This window comes from Vulpes lagopus, chromosome 23 (assembly GCF_018345385.1).
Source record: "Vulpes lagopus strain Blue_001 chromosome 23, ASM1834538v1, whole genome shotgun sequence".
In the NCBI taxonomy this organism is placed as follows: Eukaryota; Metazoa; Chordata; class Mammalia; order Carnivora; family Canidae; genus Vulpes; species Vulpes lagopus.
The window spans coordinates 25,365,599-25,389,264 of record NC_054846.1 but is presented as its reverse complement, the minus strand read 5'-3'; the positions used below and the strand labels follow the sequence as shown (position 1 = coordinate 25,389,264).

The 23,666-nt window shown below is 35.1% G+C and overlaps 2 protein-coding genes across 14 annotated transcripts in view; one reads left to right on the top strand and one right to left on the bottom strand.

Annotated features, from left to right (window-relative positions):
• ANKS1B (ankyrin repeat and sterile alpha motif domain containing 1B) overlaps nt 1-23,666 on the bottom strand; it is a 1,017,748-nt gene that overhangs the window by 736,310 nt on the left and 257,772 nt on the right. For all 13 annotated transcript variants that reach the window (XM_041737915.1, XM_041737908.1, XM_041737909.1 and 10 more), the window contains exon 9: nt 18,825-18,968. In XM_041737915.1, the coding sequence (XP_041593849.1) occupies nt 18,825-18,968 (144 nt within the window). The remainder of the gene's footprint in view (nt 1-18,824; nt 18,969-23,666) is intronic.
• FAM71C (family with sequence similarity 71 member C) lies at nt 12,893-14,545 on the top strand. Its single transcript, XM_041738660.1, is given in 3 exon segments — nt 12,893-12,913; nt 13,667-14,133; nt 14,135-14,545. Coding segments are annotated over 3 exon segments (732 nt in total). The 3' UTR covers nt 14,379-14,545.

Sequence of the window (23,666 nt, the reverse complement as noted above, 5' to 3'; positions counted from 1 at the left end):
GAAAAATAGAAAAAGTGTTTCCTGGAGCTGAATAAGGATATGATCTTGATATTAAAAGGGACAATTTTTGTGTACCATGATACATTTTTAAAACCCCATGCATAGATATAAAACTTTAAAATATCAAAAATATAAACATCATATCTTAAAAGCACCAAGAAAAAAAACAAGTCATATGAACAGGAATAATACTAATAGATGCTAAAAGGAAGTCTAAAGTTTTCAAATTCATGGGAGAAAATAAATTTTAACCTAAAAATCTATAATCAGTCAAACGGACAATCAAATATGAAAGAAGAATGAATAAAGCTTCCATCATCAAAGATTCAAAAAACTCTGCCTGGAGAATTTAGCTAATGATATATTCAAGTGTATTAAGAAGCCAAGTAAGAACAAGACATGGAAGCCAGGAACAAGGAAACATATCTCTGAGAATAGCAGAAGGTTTTGCTCCTGTGCAGCAAACTGAAAGCAAATGGTAGAGACCAAAGCAGAACAGACAATTCTCATACTGAGATATCTAAGAAAAAAGATGGATAGTTTAAGTTTATCAATAGATAGTTAAGACAGAATTTAGAAATTTAATGAGGAAATGATAAAGGAAAATTGTACAAGAAAGTCAATTAAAAACTACAGGGAAAAGATCTGACTAGAAAGTTGTAGGTTGAAAACTACATTAGAATGCTAAACAGGGAGGTTTACTAGAATTAAAAGAAACAAAACAATCAAAAGGATATTAATCCACCCATGCACTTTTAAGTTTACATCTCCTTTACTGCCCATGTCCTTTCAGGGTAAAACATACACATTAGGAGGAGAGATGGCATAATTTATAACCAAGAATTTATACATTTTTCCTCATGTTAACACACACTATCCTAGCTATTTGACTAGGTAGGGAGAGATTATGGTTTCTGTTCCCACATAGTGACCCTTCACTATCATCATAGAAACGTGCCCCTTCTTGGTATAAATATGGTATATCCACTTAATGGTATGAAAACAAAATTTAACTAATATCTATCCAGAGGAAAGGGGGAGGAGTTGCTTAGGATCTGAGTGTATCGAACGAATCATCTTCAGGGCTTGAACAAATTATATAAAATGATATTAAGACTTAAAATTTGAGTACCAAGAATTTCAGGTACCAATTTATATAACTCCTATAAAAGTAACCACCAGATCATCACCCACTCTGGTTTCTGCTCACATTTCTAGTACCAATTTTCAGGACCAAGTGATGTCATAGATCTCTCAGCCTGAAGAACTGCTGAAATAAGAATCTAGGATTTAAGAGGTTTTTGGATTCTAGAGCCTCTCCAGAACATCAGCTATATGACTCAGCCTTCATGACATGAAAAATTCAACCACGAGGCTTTGGAGGAAAGTGAAAATAAAAAGATGACCAACAGGGCAGCTATAGAGCTTACAAGGTGAATCTAACAAATAACCATGGTCAAGTGGGGAAAAAAGTACACGATGGCAAGATATTAAGCAATTTATAGAATGGAAAAGAAAGGGAAACCATTCAATTTTAATTCTGGATACATTCTCCTTCCATTGGACCTAGAGTCTAGATAGAAAAATAAATTTAATTTCAGCATGCCATTTGTAAACATAAGTCTATAAATGTGATTCACTGGCTGAAATTTTGCAGTGTTAGCCTCTGGGAAACTTGGCCAATGTCACAGGATAGAATATAAATATGTACAAACATGACAGTATATAAGCAGAAGTATAACTAAAAGATAGCAGGTGAAAAGGGGAGGAAAAATAGAAAAAAGAACACAGGAGCTAATATCTTCATTTTCCAAAATAGGAAGTCAAGAAATACTGCCTAAAGTTGATGAAACATAATGTAGAAATATAAAAGTATTATTTAATCTTTTTTTTTAAAGAGAGGAAGACAGAGATGGGGATGGAGAGGGACAGAGGAACAGGGAGACAGACTGTAGAGCCTGATCCAGGGCTCTTTCTCACAACCCTGAGATCATGACCTGAGCCAAAATCAAAAGTCAGATGCTTGACCAACTAGGCCACTCAGGTGCCACTATTTCAACTTATTTAAGTGTAATATTGTTTAAAGTCACCAAGCTACCCCCCAAAATTTAAAAATTAAAAATAATTTAAAAAAAAACAAAATTTATCATAAAAAATAATAAAAATTTTTGAGAAGGATTGGATCATAAGGATAATATAAGTGAACTAAAATCTTTACTCTTGGAGAAATGATACACCATTTAAAGTTGATAAATCAGGAATAGAGATATTTGTATTTAGAAATATGGTAAGCTTGAGGTCTACTTTGGTGTATGACATATAATATTCAATATTTATTGAAAGCTTGCTATGAAGCAGATATTGTGATAGGTATCGAATATTTATAGGTAACTATGAAACTTTAATATGGAAATGCTCAGTTGTATAACAGAAAATTAGCATAATTTAAGTGATATTTTAGTAATACTATTAAAGCCCTTTGTTATCATAGAAACTAACACATAGCACACCTAAAAAAAATTTGAGATCCTAAAGCCTATTCTCAAAACCAAAATTCCAGGAGAAAGAATAGAGATGGAAGAGAACTTAAGAGTTATATTAGAGACACTATTTAAACATTTATGGAAGTCGTTAGTTTCCAGATTGCTTAGTCCACACTACCACTATCTAATCGTGTAATGGTGGGTCCAATCAATTCAACAAGAGAAAAAAAATCAAACGATTATAAAGATTGAAGATTCAGAGACATGGTTACTATTATTTGCAGATTATATAATTTCCTAACTAGAAAATCAACTTAAACATTTATACAAAGCACAATGTGATTCCTAAAATGACAAGGTACAGAATAAAGATAGAAAAGATAACAGTTTTCATTTCTACCAGCAGCAATCAGTTAGAAAAATATCTACTCACAATAGAAACAAATACAAAATAACATTTTAAAAACCCACTAAATGGGGATCCCTGGATGGCTCAGTGGTTTAGCGCCTGCCTTCCGCCCAGGGCGTGATCCTGGAGTCCTGGGATCGAGTCCCACATCAGACTCCCTTCATGGAGCCTGCTTCTCCCTCTGCCTGTGTCTCTGCCTCTCTCTCTCTCTCTCTGTGTCTTTCATGAATAAATAAATAAAATCTTTTTTAAGAAACCCACTAAATGTAGGAAAACTAAAAAAAACAAAAAACAAAAACTAGACAGCTACTTCACAACATAAAAAAGGACTTGAAAATATATAAATTAATACCATGCTCCTGAGTAAGAAGATTCAATATTATAAAAATGCCTATTTTCTACTAGTTAATCTCTAAATTTGACATTGTTCCTATCAAAAGGTCAGTAAGATCTAAAAGTATAAATCTAAGAAAAATAGAGCAAATCTTCATGACATTTGACTTGACAAGAATTTCTTGGGAATGAAACCGAAAGTGCAGCAACAAAGGCAAAAGTAGATAAATTGGAGTAAATCAAAACTTAAAACGTATGTGCATCAAAGGACATAATCAACAGAGTGAAAAAGTCGACTTATGACCTGGGACAAGATATTCACAAATCGTATACCTGACAAGGAATTAATATCCAAACTATATATAAAGAACTCCTACAACTTAGCAACAAAGAAACAAATAATCCCATTTTTAAAATAATTTAAATAGACATTTCTCCAAAGATATACAAGAGCCAACAAGCATCTGAAAAGATGCTCAACATCACTTGTTCATTAGAAAAATGCAAATCAAAACCACAGTGAGATGTCACCTGACACCTATTAGGATGGCTACTATCAAAAAAAACACATAACAAGTGTTGATGTGGATGTGGAAAAATTGGAACCCCTTGTGTACTGTTGGTAGAAATGTGAAATGCTACAGCTGCAATGGAAAACAGCATGTCAGTTCCTAAAAGAATTTTAAATAAAATTACCATAGAATCCAGCAATTTCACTTCACGTTATATATCCAAAATAACTGTAAGCAGGGTCTCAAAGAGGGATTTGCATATCCATATTCACAGCAGGAGTATTTGCAAGAGCCAAAATGTGGAAACAACCCAAGTATCCATTGATGAATAAACAAAACGTGATATTCAAAAGCAATGGAATATTATGCAGCTCTTAAAAAGAAGGAAATCCTGACATATGCTTGAACATGGATAAATCTATTTACACAGATAAATTTGGTTACTATACAATTAATTATATATTTATATTATATACTATTTATACACATATATGTATTTTTAATTCTATAATTTATCTTGGGTTCCTCCTCACTTGCTAATTAACTATACATGTATACATACAGTAGTCCCCTTATATCCATGGAGGATATGTTCCAAGACCCACAATGTTCCAAGACCTTTTTTTCCTAAACATGCACATACCTATGAAAAAGTTTAATTTACAAGTTAAGCACAGTGAGAGATTAACAGTAACAAAACAGAACAATTACAACATACCATAATAAAAGTTACGCGAATGTGGTTTCTCTCTCAAAACACCTTATTGTCCTGTACTCATCCTTCTTCTTGTAATGATGGAAGAAGATAGAATGCCTACATGATGACATAAAGTGAGGTGAATGATGCAGGCATTGTGACATAGTGTCAGGATACTATTGACCTTGTAACACATGTGTCAGAAGGAGGTTCATTTGCTTTTGGACTGTGACTGATGGTGGATAACTGAAATCACAGAAAGCAAAACCCTGTGAAAGAGAGACTACTGTAGATACATATGTGTACACACATATATACACATATAAAGTACCTACATATGAAGGAAATATGGTAAGCTATTTTTATAATTATGCAGTTGGTCAAGTCAGGCTAGCAAGACACAAAACCCAGAAGTATTAAATAAATATATTTTAATTTTTTGGCTTCATAAAGATTAAAACTCCTGCCCTCAAAGAAAAAAATATATATATACATATAAACAAATCAAAGGGCAAGCAGCAAACTGGGGAAACATTTTTTTGAAATGTTTTTCACCAAGTTTGGTATCTAGAATATACAGTGAATTCTCACTTTCATGGAAGTTTTAGTTTATAAATCTGCCCTGAGCACTGAATTAGCAAATACTGAATCATTGCTCTTAGGGAAAATACGGGGTTAGGTTCCTGCAAGTACCTGGTCACAGCATTTTCATCAACTGATCAATAATTTTTATATATATTTTTATTTAAAGATAACTTATTCAATATATATTTTTTGATTCACTAACACTGAACTCACAGCCAACAGCACTATAACACGTGCCTGAACGAAGCTTATCCAATGCACATATTTTCTCAGAAAGTACATCACAGTTTTCTTGAGCTCCTAGAAACACTGGACAGAGCTACTGAGTCATTTTAAACAGTGAAATCCCCAACAAAAGCACAAAATTTTTTTATCTAAGTGGCACAAAACAGACTGTGAAAAGGACAACTGTTTATACAGGGTAAGAGCCAAACAAGAAGGCAGAGGTTCACCTATTCAACTTCAACTAAAAACATGTACATTACGTGACTCAAATTTTTCACTGCTCTCTGCATGTCCATGAATGGTCGCCATGAGTGTTGTCCAGTTTGGGGGTTACAAATAAATGTCAACAAGTGAGCAAATTCACAAGTACAGAATCCACAAATAACAAGGATTAATTGTATTAAAATATACTTCTAAATCAATTCTTTTAAAAAATATAAAATGGCATGCAATTCACACAAGAAGAATACAAATGCCCAAAAATCATCTCAGAAAAAAGTTCCTTCTCACTAATAATCAGGGAAATGTGACTTAAAACAATAATGAGAAATATGTTGTCTTAATAAAAATAATAGTTATACAATGACAATCACACAATATGATTCATCCCACAGTGTCTTCCAGCTTTCCCTACCTACTCCTCTCAAAACAAGCAATTTAAATCATTAAAGACAACTGAATAAAAAATGCCTAGAAAAGTATAGACTACTATGAAAAATGAATGAATGATTGAGTGAATGGATGACATCAATGAAGGAATGGATGTATGGACAGATGCAAGCAATTATTTTCAAACTATTCTATGGAAACTCATGGTAACACAATGGATTGTCATGACTTTTTACAACTTATGGCATTTTTTTCACAAAATATAAAGTATTAGAAAATTAAATTGCTTAGTATAAATCATCCAAAAATATGTAAGTATATAAAGTAGAAGTTAAAGTCCTCCTGAAATATTAAGCCTTACATAGAACCACCAGACATAACTATTATTAACACAGCATTAGCAAAGCATATGTACTGCCAGACTTTCTAAGCACAAATAAATATTACACTCATCTTAATGCACTTACAAAGTTAGTTTGCACTATACATACTGTTCTTTAACTCATAAATCCTACCCAAATTGCCAGAGTGTTATTTTCAGAGGCTAAGAACTGAACAGAAAAAGATCAGTTTGCATTTATACAGGAAGGAATTTATACAGAAACCTGCATTTATGTTTTAAGATCTTTATAACAATCCTATAAACAGGAAAATAGCCTCCTTGTTTTAAAGAATAGGAAGCAGAGAGTAAGTTACTTGTTCATTTATTGGTATCAATAAATAGCAGTCAGGATAATTACTTGAACTAAATTTTAAGATTCATCAAGGCAGAAACTATATATAATCCTTATTTTATGTCATTCACAGTTCCTGGACAAACTTTAAAACATGAGGCACGATGCACGTTTATATTGTTTAGTGCTCTACACCCTCCGGGTAACAAATGGTCAATAAACATTTGTGGAACAGATGGATGAATGCATAAAAGAACAGAGAAATATGGAGGGATATTAAATGAACTGAGATTCCTATCAAGTCATCAATTTTTTTAATCTGTAGAATAAAAAATATATTTAGCAGTTCAACTACCCTGGAAACATAATACAAAATGTATATCAATTGAATATACACAAAGCAAGAGTGACATCGGTAATTACTGAGAACCTCTGTAACAGAGAAAGACTATAGTAAAAAATACTGAACAGTAGAAAATATACAGATTTACCCTACTATGAGAAACAGGGCCCTTTAAAACTGTTTTTAATTTCATAGAGAAGTACTCACATGAGTTGTTTTTTTTTAGTTTTTGTTTGTTTGTTTGTTTTGTTTTTTTTGGCAGAGGGAGAGCAAGCACAAGCAGGGTGAGCAGCAGAGGGAGAGGGAGAAGCAGGTTCCCCACTGAGCAGCGAGCCCGACATGGGGCTCCATTCCAGGACCCTGGGATCATGACCTGAGTGGAAGGCAGATGCTTAAACGACTGAGCCACCCAGATACCCCTCACATGAGTTTTAGATCAAACATAGATAAGCAAACTTGGGCAAGTTACTTAATCTCTTGAAACTCAATTTTCTTAAGGTCAGGTGAAAATATTTCAAAGAACTGTGATGAAATTTAAATGATACAAGGAATGTAAAGTTTCTATCACTCAATAAATACTAGATATTATTGTTAACATTACTACTATTACCATCATTATGATAATAGTTTCCTAAAAATATACAAAATGAAGACTTTCCAATGGTAAAGCTTTAGTCCAATTATCTTTAAAGTTATTAAAATGACTACATAAAATCATAAAAACCTAGATCCGATGAATGCTTGGTAGTTATAAAATATATTCCTCTGTAAATGCCTCATCTCCTACCTTCTCCTAGACACAAACAAAAGGTATCTGATCCTTAAGTGAGTATATAATAGATGAAATGTCTACGGACCAAATTTCCATAGTCATTGTAAGAGTTCCCTTTAGTCAGTATAACAACCACAAACTTAGTAGCCTAAAACAATATTAATTTATTCTCAGATGGCTATTGAGATCAAAAGTCTGACGTCTTATTTTACCCCTGAAGTTTTACAGGGGTAAAATCAAGGGGTCAGCAGGGCTTGTTACTTCTGGGGACTCTAGGAGAGAATTTTTTTTTTCTAGGAGAGAATTTGTTCTCTGCCTTTTTCTTTTCAAGAGGTCACCTACATTACTTGGCTCGTGGTTCCTTCTTCCATCTTCAAAGTTAGCAGTGTAACATTTAAATTTTTTTTCTCTCATTCTTCATTATATCCTCTTCCCTATTAGAAGGACTCTTATGATTACAATGAGTCCACATTAGGCAATCCAGGATAATCTCCCCATTTTAGGATCCTTAACTTAATCACATCTGCAAATTTCCTTTTGACATATAGATTATTCACAGGTTCTAGAGATTAGAATCTGAATATTTATAGAGGGAGGGAACATTACTATTATTATTTATTATACTCTACCCTCTGGGCTCCAAAAAGGAAGCCCCAAAGTCCTTCTCTTCTAACCAGCAAATGGAGAATAAAAACAGAGGATTATCTGTTGGAGGTTTTTAATGGGGGAAGCCTGAAGGCAGTGTATATCTGCTGTCCACACGAATCTAATTTTTTTTTTACTTTTTTTTTAATTTATTTATGATAGTCACACAGAGAGAGAGAGAGAGGCAGAGAGAGAAGCAGGCTCCATGCACCGGGAGCCCAACGTGGGATTCGATCCCGGGTCTCCAGGATCGCGCCCTGGGCCAAAGGCAGGCGCCAAACCGCTGCTCCACCCAGGGATCCCTCTGCTGTCCACACGTAAAAGCCATTCACCCTCATCTCAACATTCTCCCAGGTTTCAACCCATTAACAAAATCAATTTAAACTCAGAATCTTATCAGCTCAAACTCCCAAATCTCATCATCCAAATCAGGTATGGGAGAAATTCTGAGTATAATCCATCTTGAAGCAAAATTCCTCTTCGTCTGTGAATCTTTGAAACTAGAAAACAAGTTATTTGCTACCAAAGCACAATGGTAGGACGGGCATAGAATAACAATTATTGATATTCTCATCCAAAGAGGGAGAAAGGAAGGTGGGGGGAATGGGGGTAAACAGTTACAGTCAACTTAGAAAACCAAATGAGTAGCAACCCCACTAGGTTTCAAAGACTAGGAATAATCCTTCATAGTGCTCAGGTCCACTCTTAGCCCTGTCCTCTCAATCTTCCTATTTAATAAAGGTTAACAACATTTGCAACCACTCAGTTTGATAAGTCTTTTCTTGACTCCACAGATCCTTCCTGGATAATCCCATCTCTAGATGGTTCTGAGAAGATCTATGACACATACATATAATCTCATCAAAGAGCCCTCTGTGTGATGGAATACTCTGATTTTTTTTTAATCACGTGGGCACTAGGAAAAAGTTATCCAGTCACACTTTTGGCTTTCTCCCCAGGACACACTTTCTTGACAGTGAATCTAAAAATTTAGCCTCTTTTTCAATCTGGACAGGCTGAGAATGTCTCAATCACACCCTGGTTTCGTTTTGCTTAAAAGCTAGATTTTCCAGCTTTCTGTTATTGTTGATCTTTAGTTTTGTATCATTGTGGTTAGAAAATATACTTGGTATGATTTCAGCCTTCTTAAATTTGTATTATTTATGTCTTTTTTATGTGATTTAGCCAATGGATTCTTCTGTGTGTACTTGAAGAAAATGTGTATTCTATTTTTTCTTGGATGAAATGTTGTATATGTATCTTTTAGAACCATGGATTTTGAAGTATGCCTCAAATAAAAAATGTGCTTGTTGGAAAAAAAATTCACTCAATTTATCTTTTTCCTCTCATATTTGCTATAGGTAGCAAGGAGATACCAGGCTGTACATTCAGCACGATGCTTGGAAATTCCTTCAGCTAAAGATCCAAATTTATCAGATACTACTTTGCTTTCTATGTAACACAATTCTGCTAGGCTTTCTGCTACTGTTCAACACCTCCTTTCTCCCAGTTTTCAATAACATATTTCTCATTTACTTCTTCTTTACCAGAAGCACCTTTAACAATATTCATACATCTACCCACATGCTGGCTATGGTGATTTGGGTCCTCTCTAAGGTGATAATAGGTTTTTTCTACTACTTTCCTCACTTTTTTCTGAGCTTTCACCAGTAGTGCCTTTAATATCTATCTTTCTACAAATACTCTGTGAAAATATAGGTATTTTTTGAGACTGTATAGTTGGGTTTTTTTTTCCCATATAACAGCCTTCTGAGCCCTCACTGGCAGAATCATTAGTATTCATATTTCTGTTCAAGGCAATCTAGATTTTTCCTACTATACTACTAAAAACTCTTCCAGCCTCTAGTTACTGCCCGATTCCAAAGACACTTCCATATTTTTATGTATTTGTTATAGCAGCCTCCCACTTCTAGGTAGCAAAATCTGCATCAGTTTCCCAGGGCTGCAGGAACAGATTAGGACATACAGAGGCTTAGAGCAACATAAACTTATTCTTTTACAGTTCTGGATGTCAAAAGTCCAAAATTATTCTCACTGGGCTAAAATCAAGGTGTTTGCAGAGCTAGTTCTTTCTGGAGGCTCCAGGGGAAATCCACTTCCTGCTTTTTAACCACTGGCATTCATTGGATCATGGTTGTATTGCTTTAACCTCTGCTTCTGTCATCACTTATCTTTCTGATTCCAACCTTTTGCCTTTATTTTATAAAGACCATTGTGATTACATTGGACCCACCTGGGTAACCCAGGCTATCTCCCCATCTTAAGATCCTTAACTTAACCACATCTGCAAAGTCCTTTATCATGTAATGTCATAGGGTCAACTTGTGAAGATCAAGATATGGACATCTTTTGGGGGAGCTAATATGCCTACCACAGCCATGTTCATTATTAACTAAATTGTCTAAAATGTTTAACCCATATTTTCAATTACATTGCTTTAAGCACTCCCCTCGTTCACTACCCAAATTACTGAGATGATATTTTGAATGTTTGTTCTAAAAGTTCCAGCAAAAATTTCAGCAACAGAATAAGACTATATATTGAATCACAATTCCCAGAGCTGTAGAGATCTGAATAATTCCTTGACTCATTATTATTGTTCTGAGTATTTCCAAAGAACACAGTAGTTTCATTATAAGGAGAAAATGTTAAGTCCCTATGATAAAAATCATAACTGTTTTGAAGTTGAAAGATATCTAATGAGTCATCTCAATTTCAAGGATGAGAAAAATAAGACCCAAGGAAGTTAAATGATTTACTTGATGACACAAGCTCTAATGTAGAGGACAGGGAGCATAAATTTATTTTAATTATATCTAAAGCCTAACTGTATGGAAATCTGTTTCAAGAACAGCATACAGAAAGCTGCTGCATTCTCATAAAAAGAATTCCTTAATCTCAGATTCAGGTAGATTTTTTATTTAGGCATCTGAACGTCTTAAGTTTTGAGGCAAATATTCATAAGATAGTTTTCTAAATGGCTAGAGGAGTTTAAGACAAACTATATCAGAATAATGAAAATAGAAATATATTTTCCAAAATGCTACACATGATGATTATCAGGCCAATAATAGGAGTTTTACTGCTGTTGATCAAAAGAGTGGTCTGGAACAATTTCTGAAAGTCCATAGACTCTACAAGTATTACAGTGTCTGATTTCCCTGGAGATAAGACAATTACCTCAGGTTCTAATGGAATACTAAGATAAATATCTTGTAATATATGTGCAAATGCGTTTAAGAAAACCAGTATATCTTCACGTTGTTTTTTTAAGCACCTAAATTAAATTACTGTGTCCCATGCTATTTATTCTTTTCAAAAAAGACCAAAACCACTGGGATACTTTTAAAATGTTAGTTTGTTTACTAAATGTATATTAGGCTTAATGTTTTTCTAAGATAAGTAATAGAGACATAAGGTAGAAATTAAGATATAAGTAAGGACTTTAAACAAGCCAGTAAAAATTTTTATTGGTATGTTAAGAGGCCTCTTAATAAATAAAGGAAAACTAATCCTATTATTAGAAATACTGGATATTTCAATATGAAGGGAAGAAAATGTTTCTTTTGACCTATAAAACAAACTAAAGACTCAAACACTATGCCTACTATGACTTTCTATATGTGTGTGTTGTGTATATCATCATAGCAATAAAAAATACCTTGATATTATTGAATTGATAACATGGTAGTCAACAAATTTCTTTTTTATATATATCCAATACGATAGTGGGTAAGACTAGAGTATAAATGTAATGTTTAAGGCTCCTTTACTGTATAGTCAGCATATAAACATCTAGAAAAAAGCTTAAAAATCTCATCAGCAACGTGAGGGTGTATCAAAACATAAAATTTATCATGGCTGTAAATATAGGCATTGCAAATAAAAATAGTTTTTTCCCCACTAATAGAAATAATTAACCTAATAAAAATAGGAAGTATAAAGAAAAGTTATACCATCCAGAGATAAGCACTTTAAACATTTCACTGAACATATTTTCATATGCAAACACACACACAGATGATCTTATATAAATTGGACCACACATAGAATGCTACTTTGAAATCTTTTTGCTTTGCTCTTTTTCTTTAAGAAAAAAAAAATCAAGACTATCATGTTAAATAGGGAACTACATAATGATTTTCACGACTGCAGAGTACTATATCATAGAATGCTCCATAATTTATTTAACCCAGCCCTTATTGTAAAGCATTAATCTTGTTTATGATCTTTTTTCGCTATAATAAACCTTGATAAACACCCTGCACTAACCTATTGACCACTTTGTCCAATTCTCTCGTCAAGGTAAATTCTCTACAATTCTCAAGGTAAATTGTCTACAATTACTTCTAATTGGCTACACCAGAAGTCCTGGTGAGGAGAGTGTGTATATTTTAAGCTCATACCTAACAGAAATTTTACCTAAACCTTTTTAAAGGAAAGTGATTTGCCATTATGTATTAAAAACCTCAGATGAGTCCCTAGGGCAGGGGGTTGTGCTGAGCTGTCACAGACAGGGTAGCCTTGTAAGGATGGGTGGGGTGAGGTGGAGAGGACAGTGTCCCTGCTCTGAGAGAGGGGCTGATGGGCGACAGTGACAAAGGAGTGCGTGGTGGGCACAGGTCACAATGGGCAGGAGAGGATAAAAGGAGTCCTGTGGGGTGGTTTAAGCCCAGGTAGAGGCTTCAGTTTCGGAGGAGAGGAGCTATACAAATACAATAGGCAGTGAGGTTGTAGAATCCAATAGAGCAGAGGCTATTGTGAACGAATGTGTTAGGCTCAAGAGGAGGCCCCTCCCTACTCCAAGTGAACACCAACATCTACACGCCTCAACATCTGCATACCCTGACCTCTATTGGGACCCTAACATCTGAGCACTTCAACATCTGCACACTCTGACATCTACTGAGGCCCAGATCTCTTGCTCCTCCACATCTGTGTATCATTACATCTACTGGGGCCCAACCTCTGTGGGCCTCCACCTCTGTGCACCCTGACATCTACTAGGGTCCCAACATCTGTGCACCTTGACATCTGCTGGGGCCCTGACCTCTGCTCCTCAACATCTGCACATGGTAATATCTACTGGGGCCCCAATTCTGCACTCAACATCTGAGCACCCTGTCATCTACTGGGTCCCTAATGTCTGTGCACCCCGACATCTCCATGATCTAGGCAGAGCACAGTCTAGTACAGGTGCAATTAATTGTCTTTAGCACTGAGCAATTGGTAATCAGTACTCCCACCCTGTTCTCAGTTGCTCAGAGACCTGTAGAAGACCACTGCTGGGCCACCTGCTAGAGAAATCAGGGAAATAGGATACCCTGAAAAGTGTGGTAAGGTGTGGAAGACCCATAGGAGTCCTTGATAAAAGATAGTCATGAACAGTCAAAGTTACCACATTACACAGCCCAAAGCAGCCCTGCAATGGGTATGTTTAATACCTCCATGGGGAAACCACAGCAACAACTGTACAAGGGGGAGTACACCATATTCAAGTACGCACCAATGTTTGAGAGTGACTTTATACAGGTGGGCAAAAAAGGAGAAGTGACTGACGTGCACAACCGTGCCCGAATGGTGACTGTGGGCATCGTCCACACCAGCCCCCACCTCACACTACCTGATGTCATGCTGCTGGCTTGACCAGCTGCTATCTGTGATGACCATAACAGATATGGTCCTGCCCCCCAGGAAAAGGGTTACAAGCCTACACAGATCTTAGAGCTAACCAGACTGTGTCCTTCGAAGTTTGTAACAATATCCATCCATAATGGTACAAAACAAAAGCTCCACCTGAAGCTTGCCACTGGCCGCTCTTTTTACCCTCTGTCCCCCTTCTGATACAAAAGATCTTTTTGTGCATTGGGAAAACCTTGTTTACATTCTGAGACCACCAGTAGAGGCTTACAGTGGTTCCCATGCCATCCCAGTTGGGGACTCACTGGACATAACTGGGTTTGAAGAGGAGGACAAGAGTCCATCAGTAAGTCTTCACAGAGACTCTAAAAGATGGGGCCAGGGTGCTATGGGAGAACAGCTAAAAGTCCCACAGAGCCTTTGGTACTGAGGCTCACCTTTGGGTGAGGCTCACCTAGAAAATTCATTACATTTGGATGGGTTCAGGGCCATCAGAGCCTCCATTTGGAGCCTGTGTCACATTGAGGAGGTTCCGGGGGCTCCAGAGTGTTCCCCAATGCTGTATTTCAGAGCTTCCTTAGCTGTCAGCCACTCTTAATTTCACATCCAATATTGTATTGCCATCTGTGGCATCCTCACCATCTCCCCAGCCATGGCTCCCCATGATTGCCATGTGCTGATTCTGTATACATCAGTGGCAGACAGATGTGCCTGTGTGCATTGTTCATAGCTGTCAGAATACTGAAGTGCATCCCACTTAACCAGCAGAAATACTAACACAAGTGTATAAAAAATAGAATATGAGGATATTCGCTGGTGAATTATAACAATGCTCTTGCTGACACTGGAACTGTCCAAGAAAAACTGGAAGGATCATGGAGTCATTATGGAGATATTAAGGAGGGTGGATTCCTGCAACAAATGGGAAATTGGACTTCAGATCTCAAAATTCTTATTATAAACTCTTGTTGTTTAGCTATAGGAATAAAAGGTCTCACTTTGTTTATTTCACTTGTTTGTCTCTCCCTTAGGCAAATGTCATTCATTTCTATGGAAGGGATCAAGATCAAGTTGACATCAGGAGTCTTCACATGAACCCTGAATTGTTTGGGGCCACCTCTTATGTGTATGCTGGGGAGGAATAAATTCACCATGCCTCCCACACCTGCTGCATTTAAGAGTTCACATACGTCTGCAGTCACAAAGCCTACAGTATCAGATAAAAGGTCAGGGATGGCGACAGCAGCAGCCATCACAGATCCAGGAGGAAGCACAGGAGAAAGACCATAGGGGGTGCATTCGGCATGTCCTAATATTGTTGTAAGCAAGGGCTACAAGCCCTTCTTGTCTTCAGAGGGCACTTCTAGCACATCAGGAGGAGCTACTGGCTTCTTCTCAGAGGGCAGAACAAATCTGGTGATTCCAAGAGCAGAAACTACTGGCAAGCCTGTGGCAAAAACAGCTAATAGCTCAGTATTGAGACCCCTCATTACAACCTCAGAGTAAAGGCTACATGAATGAACAGGATGGAAGCCAGAGGTCTCCACCCAGCAGTACTGACTCTTTAGGAAAGAGCCTCAAAGCCCTGCACCACACCGTGGTGTAGAGGTGGACATCTCATATAAGATTGTGGAGGAGATCAGTGTCATCCACCCTCACACAATTCATCTCAAATTCTCTGCTCTAATCATATATGCTCTTTTAAAAGGGAAGGGTAGCAATAAAAACAAATGGCAATTTCTGATCAGGCTCTGAACTATCTTTAACTTTCCCTTAACTTGATATTTGTGATTAAATTCACAGATGATAGAATAAAATACTAAAGGTTACTCTAAAGACTCTCATTTTTCATCTACATGTATTAACCAAAAAAAAAAAAAGTCTAAAATTTCCAAAATATATAACCAGGAACACAAGCAAATGGTAGTGATTATTATTATTATTATTATTATTATAAAATATTATTTTCAGGAGTATTAAAAAATTAATTATACTTTCTAGAAAGGGCTTCATTTCCCCAGTCTCTTTATTCTTGTTTTTTTGCCAACTTAAATATTCAACTGCATTGAAATTATACTAAAATACCTAACATATTCTGCAAGCCTTAATTTTAATTCCCTGATGTTATTTAAAATTCTTAATTTCTTTGTGAAAATTTAGAATTCGAAATAACATCTTGTCACAAAGGAAGGACAAAATGCCATATTAAGACTAGAAAAAACAGAAAAATTGGCTAAAACCTGAATATAGGATCAATTCAAAATCTAGACAAAAACTGGAGGCTAGATAATCTTAGAAGTGTAAGATCCATAGGATCAGCCAATGTTCTGATTTGCAAGCAAAAAATCTATTTGAGACTCTAAAAGTAATACATCACATAGTTTTAATTGAGTCTGTATTTCCATAATCCTCATGTTTCTGAAGATTAGGACTATGCTTTGAATATAGAAGATATTTGATACATGTGTGCTCGATCCACTTAAGGGTTATGAATGTGAAATAAATATATTTTATTTGAATCCAACAAATCTGAGCATATAGAAATTTGCATAGTATTATACTAATTCCAGTGATTCCCAAAGGCTCCCTTACCAAACTGTAAGGTTATAGGTTTTTGTGAGGCCTTCTATGCATAGTCGTCAGTTTAATGATTTTCTAATGACCTCCCAAAATATTTCAGGTCTAGAAAAAACAACTTCAAAACAAAATCCTTTTTTTTCATGAAATTTTAAGAAAACTTCTATTCTGAAGCTGGCCCAGAAAATCCTGAGTTCAAAGCTACTGTAGGTTGTAGGACAAACTTACATTTGATATGATGTCTCCAATGTCACAACAAATGTATTAAATTTTATTGTAGATACATATGTTAAAGGAGAGTCCATCAACAAATTGAGAACAGTAGTAGAAGACCAGATGAGAATAGTAACAAAAGAATTCTGCTCTTCATTTATTATATTAAATAGAGTAAAAAAAAAGATACTACATGTCAAGTAAATTTATAGATGTAATCAGTAACAATGAAAATACCAATAAGGATACTTTTAGAAAATATAGATTTCTAAGGCCAGGCAATCATGTCAGCTAATTAATGCAATCATGATTTCTCCTCCCATGCATTATATGTAAAAATATCATGGTGGTTTTAAAAATAGGACAACAAAAATAAGAGATTTCAGAAGACAATCCAAGCCAAACAGGATGCAATATAATGAGAGAAATGGGAGTTACTTCTAGATGAGATGAATTAAACAAAGAAATAAGAAGAATAAAAATAAGAATTTTAATGAATTTAATAGTTTAAAAAAACTACACAAAAACCTCACATATACAAATGAGGGGGAAGCTGCAGACCGGGAAACATTTTGTGGTAAATATAAACTATTAAAATACTATTATTTGCAAGTCTTCACAGGAAAGTGGCTCAAGAAAAATCTCTAGTATTAAAATATTGTAAACCAAAGTCAAGTTACTTCCAAGCCTACTACCAAACTTAATAAAATGAAAAAAATTAATGTTGAAGAAGGTGGTAGAGAAGCAAATTTTAGTTATATATTATTGCTGGCTCAGAGCTCTAATACTTTATCTTATGAAACAATAAGAAACAATAAAAGCATTTGATTACTAGTAAACCATTAAGCAGATGAGGTTATATTAATAAAATAAACTTATGTTTTTTTCATTCCTTTATCCTATCTCCTTATAGACAGGAGGTAAAACTCTTTAAGTGAGGAAATGAAACTGCCAAATATACTATGCATTTATTAATTGTTTCACTGAAATACTACTTAATACTTACAATATACCAGGAACTATGCAGGCCCTGAAATAGATATAATGCAATATATAATCCCTACCTTTATTGAACTCAGGGTCCAGTAGATATTGATAACAATTCTGTAATTATTAGGATAGTGTCTTAGAGTCCTAAAAATAGTTCATGTTAAGGTGAAGAGATGTTTTTTTTTTTTTAGGTACTATCTGCTGACTTTGTTTTCTCTACAATAAATTAATATTGGAACTTGATCAACTTGTGACATAAGACATGAAAAATGTGATTTTTTTCTTAGAAATAATTACCTCATACTTGAGGCAAAACAGAAAATAATATTTTTGAGATGTGACACTAATCTGGATAATTACTGCAAACTATTTTCTGTCCAAGACTATTTTTCCACACATGCACTAAGTAGTTATACATACATACCTTAGCCTTACATTGCTTTTTTGCATTAATGTTTTTTCATATTTTCATTCGGCTTCAAATTTCCTAGCTCTGGGTAATTTTACTTATTTCTGAAACTCCTCCATAGGCTTGTGTTGGTCCAAAACATACAACAGGAATTTGAAGGTGATATAATAGAATAAAATGGACTTAATGAATGGTGAGATAGTTTCAAAATTATAGTCAATGGTCTCATTTTTGGATTGTCCTACATAATTTTCAAAGGCAAACATTATTCTACAATGTTGTATTGTGCTAAAAAAATCATAACAATACTATTAAAGAGCTCTAATATGTTTCCTTGTAAATCATTTTCTATTATATTAATATAAATTGTAATTTAATTTGAAAATAACATTCTTTAAATGAACTATTTCTAGATCATAAATATTAAAAATCTCAAAAACAACTCAATTTTTCAGGGGCTATCATCATGATCAAAATAATACAGCCACATAAGATGATGTAAAGTATGTGTTTGCGTATCCATACAGGTACAACAAGTTAGATAAACATTTTACTGACTTTCAACTGAAGTAAAACTAGAGCAAAAAAGATATTAATTGGATTTTCAGGAAGACAGAAAAGATTTCCTTAAAAACATAGGCAACTATTTTTATGTTTCAATATATCTTAAGAAAAGCAAACCGTTACCTGTGCAAGAATGGGGAAGCCAAGATTCCTACATCCATTACAAGGAGTTAATGCTTCCCAGAGTCCTGAAGGCCCACAAGTGTTTTCATCATCATCTTCTTCTTCCACTTCTCCTGGTGACAAATTTATTGTAGATGAAGTTCTCTGAAATTAAATTTATATTATACCAATATATTATATCAATGTTATTTAGATATCTTAACATCAATTAGATTATATTAATTTCTTGTAGTATTTGCTAGAAAGCAAAATAAGCTTAATATTCACCATAGTTATATGGCTGTGCCACATGACTAAGCCAAAAAAACATGTATAATTCAAGCTGAATATTTAAAAAAATTGAAAGTGAAAAAACTGGGTGAGAAAGACTAGTAGGATACAAAGTTCATAATGAAAAATAGACATGAAAATGACCCAAGAAAATATCTAAATAGCAACAAATTAGAAAAATCTTATCATTTCTAAATGCATCCAGAAGAACAGCAGGAAAATCCTTTATTGAAATAGGAATTGCTTAAAAAGCCCATCTTTTTGCTAAAAAGTCCATTTTTTCATAATGTCTCCTTTTCAAAAAACTGAACTTCATAAAATTTTATATCATACATCTAACAGGGGTAATACTTTTAAAATTAATAATGAGACTTCCATGTTGAACCTGCATATTTGTTTTTGCTACTTGCCAAATCCCATTAAAATGACAGCAATGGATTTATAAAAATGGTCTGATGCATAAGGACAGGGACAAAAGGAGAGAGATTAGCAGATGAGCAATAACAAGAAAATTTTAAGATAATGATAAACAAATGAGTAGGTATTGCCTAACCAAACTTGAGAAAACTGCAAACAAAATGTCTATAAGGGTGAAGAATAAGCAGCATGTCTATTCACAACTCAGTACCTTCAAAAAGGCTTAAGAATCAGAGAGATGTACTATACATGAAAATGTAGGTGCAAGTAGGGCTGCAACAGGATAGAAACTCTATATTTGGCCGAGTTAGACCCTGAGACCCATGTTCTCAACTGGCCAAAAAACTAAACCTTCACCACAGACAAAAAATTGGAGGTTTATTTTCTGGTGGGATTGAAACAAAGGTATTATGAACTCTAATAATCCATGCACTGTGAACAGAGGGCTGTCTCTGTAAAAACAAATAAATTAATTGACTATCTGGTAGTTATATATTCCCAACCTACCCAGTGCCTGCCCACATTTGCCCTAGAGAGCATGGCAGCTAGGTTTATATCCCCCAGGTAGGAGATGAGAATATATTCCCCTCTGCAGAAATTGACCTCCCAAGAAAAAAAGATCTATAAATACCTAAATGATGGGGGCCTATGCCTTAACTCTTACTGTGAAGCCCACCTCTCATGAGAGCTCCACTCACATAAATAGTTCCCAAATTTTTAGATAAATATGAATAAGAATCCAAGCATCATCACATATTTAAAGGAAGCCTTTAACAGATACCAAAATAAGTATACAAAAAGTTATAAATAGTATCCATGAAGAAATGGAAGATATTTGCATCCATGAAACAAGAACAGAATGCTACAAAACAAGTAAATACCTAAAACCCAATAGGAGAGTTGAAACATAAGTCTGAAGAAATTTCCCAGAAGACAGAACAAACGATGAAGAGAAATTAAAAGTCAAGAAATGGGGGATCAAATTAAGAGCTCCATGGAGAGATAGGAGGAAATTACCAAAGAAACAATGCAAGGAATTTTGCCTTAATTGATGAAAATTTCATACTGAAAGAGTCTGATGAATGCTCAGCAAAATTTATGTGTCGGGCACTTTATTTTCAAAATACAAAAATTTCTGTAATTTTGTACATAGCTCTCCATCTTTCATAAGAACACATTTCTCAAACCAGGAATGAAAGATGATCATCACAGCAATTTTTTCACCCAACAGACATCCTAGTGAGTAAATCTTGGGGCATCTAAAACTTTAATCCAGCAAGAGCATCTACATGTATAATCAATGCTGTCTACAAAATATAATATAACAAAATAACCAAAAAGGCATCTTCTTCACCAACTCATGATCAAACCAATGATGGTTTGACCATCAATGCTGACAGGGCATGGCACCATGAATCATTGCATACTTGGTAAGAATTATCAACATTTCACAGATTTATCAGTTCTTTTCTATTTGTGTTAAGGGTACTAAAATTATTTCATCCAATCTTATAGGGAACTTCCTCTATCTCTTTCTTCTCCCCACAGAAAAACCCTGTTTATGTTTCTTTCCTGCTCATAAATCTCATAAATTATTTCCCATTGTACAGTAAATAATATCCAAATTCCTCAAGGTTCTATGGTCAAAGTCTTTTTTTTTTTTTTATGATAGTCATCAGAGAGAGAAAGAGAGGCAGAGACACAGGCAGAGGGAGAAGCAGGCTCCATGCACCGGGAGCCCGACGTGGGATTCGATCCTGAGTATCCAGGATCGCGCCCTGGGCCAAAGGCAGGCGCTAAACCGCTGCGCCACCCAGGGATCCCAAAGTCTTTTTTTTTTTTAGACACTTTTACTTACTCTACTCATCCAGACTGTAACCAAGTAGAATTGTTTGCCCATCCTTAATCATGCTCAATTCCATTTATTCACACCTTCCATCTTACTTCTCTGTGTAGTGTATCTTACTGGGTAAGAGTTTAGGCTCTGAAATTAGTTCTGAATTTCCAGCTTGCCTACTTATTAGCGTGATTTTCATCAGATGTGACCATTGTCATTTGCCTTATATACTCAATGGGAAGTAATACAGTAAAACCTCCCTCACAGCTTTTTTCCTGATAATGAAATAAGGTGACGAAAATGAAGTGCCTGACACATAATAAGTTTTCAATAAATATTAAACCATTTTAGCTATTATTCTCTTATAATCTTACTGATTACTCAAAATACAGTTCAGATTTCACTTCTTTACAGATTTCCCACAAATAGGAATGATATAGCTCTCTTCTAAATGTCTGTAGCTCTTGGTATAAGTTTGTGTATTATGATAGATGGCATAGTGGCAAAGAGAAGAAGCTGTGAAGTCAAATAGATATTTAAATCCCATCTCTGCCATTTCCAAGGTAGTGTTATTTTGAGCAAATCACATAATCTCATTAATCCTAGTTTCCTTATCTGCAAAGTAGGTAAAGTAATAATTCCTACTTGATAGGGCTTGATTATCAATGATTTCAAACTATCATTTCCATTTAACTACCTAGAAAATTTTACTAAGGGGTATATGTAATTGCATCACAAATCTCATTATAGTTATTTTAGTTTTATTTTATATTAACCATTACCAGCAGCATTAGAAGAAATAACAAAATTTATCAGTGGTTTAGTACTGCCCCCTAAAGACAGTATATAAGTTAGCTGTGTAAAACAACAATTTTCCTCTTGCTTCTTTATAATTAAACACTCCTAGGGGAGATCCTTGGGTGGCTCAGCGGTTTAGTGCCTGCCTTCATCCCAGGGCATGTTCCTGGAGTTCTGAGATCAAGTCCCATGTCGGGCTTCTGCATGGAGCCTGCTTCTCCATTTGCCTGTGTCCCTGCCTCTCTCTCTCTTTCTCCCTCTGTGTCTCTCAGGAATGAATGAATGAATGAATGAATGAATGAATGAATGAATGAATGAATAAATAAATAAATAAATAAATCTATCTTTAAAAAAAAAAGCCTGGGAAAGATTTTTTAACAAACTAAACATAATCTTCAATTATTTATGAAAAGGAAGCTACATGAACACACTTAAACTTGGGAATTTCCTTTGAAACTTTTTATTGGAGACCCAACTGTATTCCTAAAGTTCCAGAAATTCTTTAATAGAATATAGACCTTAAGTTGTCATGGTTTGAGCTCAATTATCCTTCTTGGTTAATACATAGTAATTATGTAGAAGAAAGATGGCACCAGGTCTACGTTGTCACAAAAGACCAAAGTCATAATACATAAATACCACAGGGAGACAAATTGGAGCTCAAAGAAAAATACTTCTAAAATAATTACATTAGTCTAACAATAAAGAAATGTGATTTCCTTAGGAGGTGAGATATATAGATATAACCCCAATTTTTCATTATGGCCTAAACAAAACAAATATCTATAATGATGGTTTATAGTTTTAAAAATGATTTCAGATATAGAATAGCCCAATAAAGTAGGGTTGGAATTACCCCTATTCAACAACTGAAGAAGCTGATATTCTTGCATTGTTATTCTATTTGCAAGATCATCCTACAAATCAGGCTATGTTATGATCTAAGTCTTCTGATTATCGGTGCTGTAATCTTTCTTCTACACCATGGAACAAAGCTCTTAATGACACTATTTAAGACTTTCAGGATATTCACAAAGAAATTCCTTTTTTTCTGCAATACTGTGTAATGGAAAGCCTTTAATTTTTAACCCTAAAATTCTAAAGTCCATGCAGTTAAAGTGCAGGATTAAGGGCCAGTTATGACCCCACAGAGTCCCTTTAAGTCCTCACCAAGCAGCCCTCTGACACATGTCTGTATAGACATGGCAGTGGTGGGGCAAAGGCAGAGGGTAGCCATGGCCTGTCCACATGTCACTGGAGGAAACCTGGGGTGCCCGACCCAGCTAGAATATAGGAGAGCAATGTGTGGGTGGGGAAATCGGATGATGGGATAGACAAGACCGGTCCTCACCCTACCAAAAACACAAAAACCAAAATGTAAAGCAGGACAACCATCTAACTGAACTTCTCAGTGCAAAGGGATCCTGCAGAAAGACAGACACTATGCAGCAGGCAGCCACCAGAAATGGAGATCCAAACAAAGGAAGGCCATTCGGAATGCTAGTAGGCAATTTGGACAA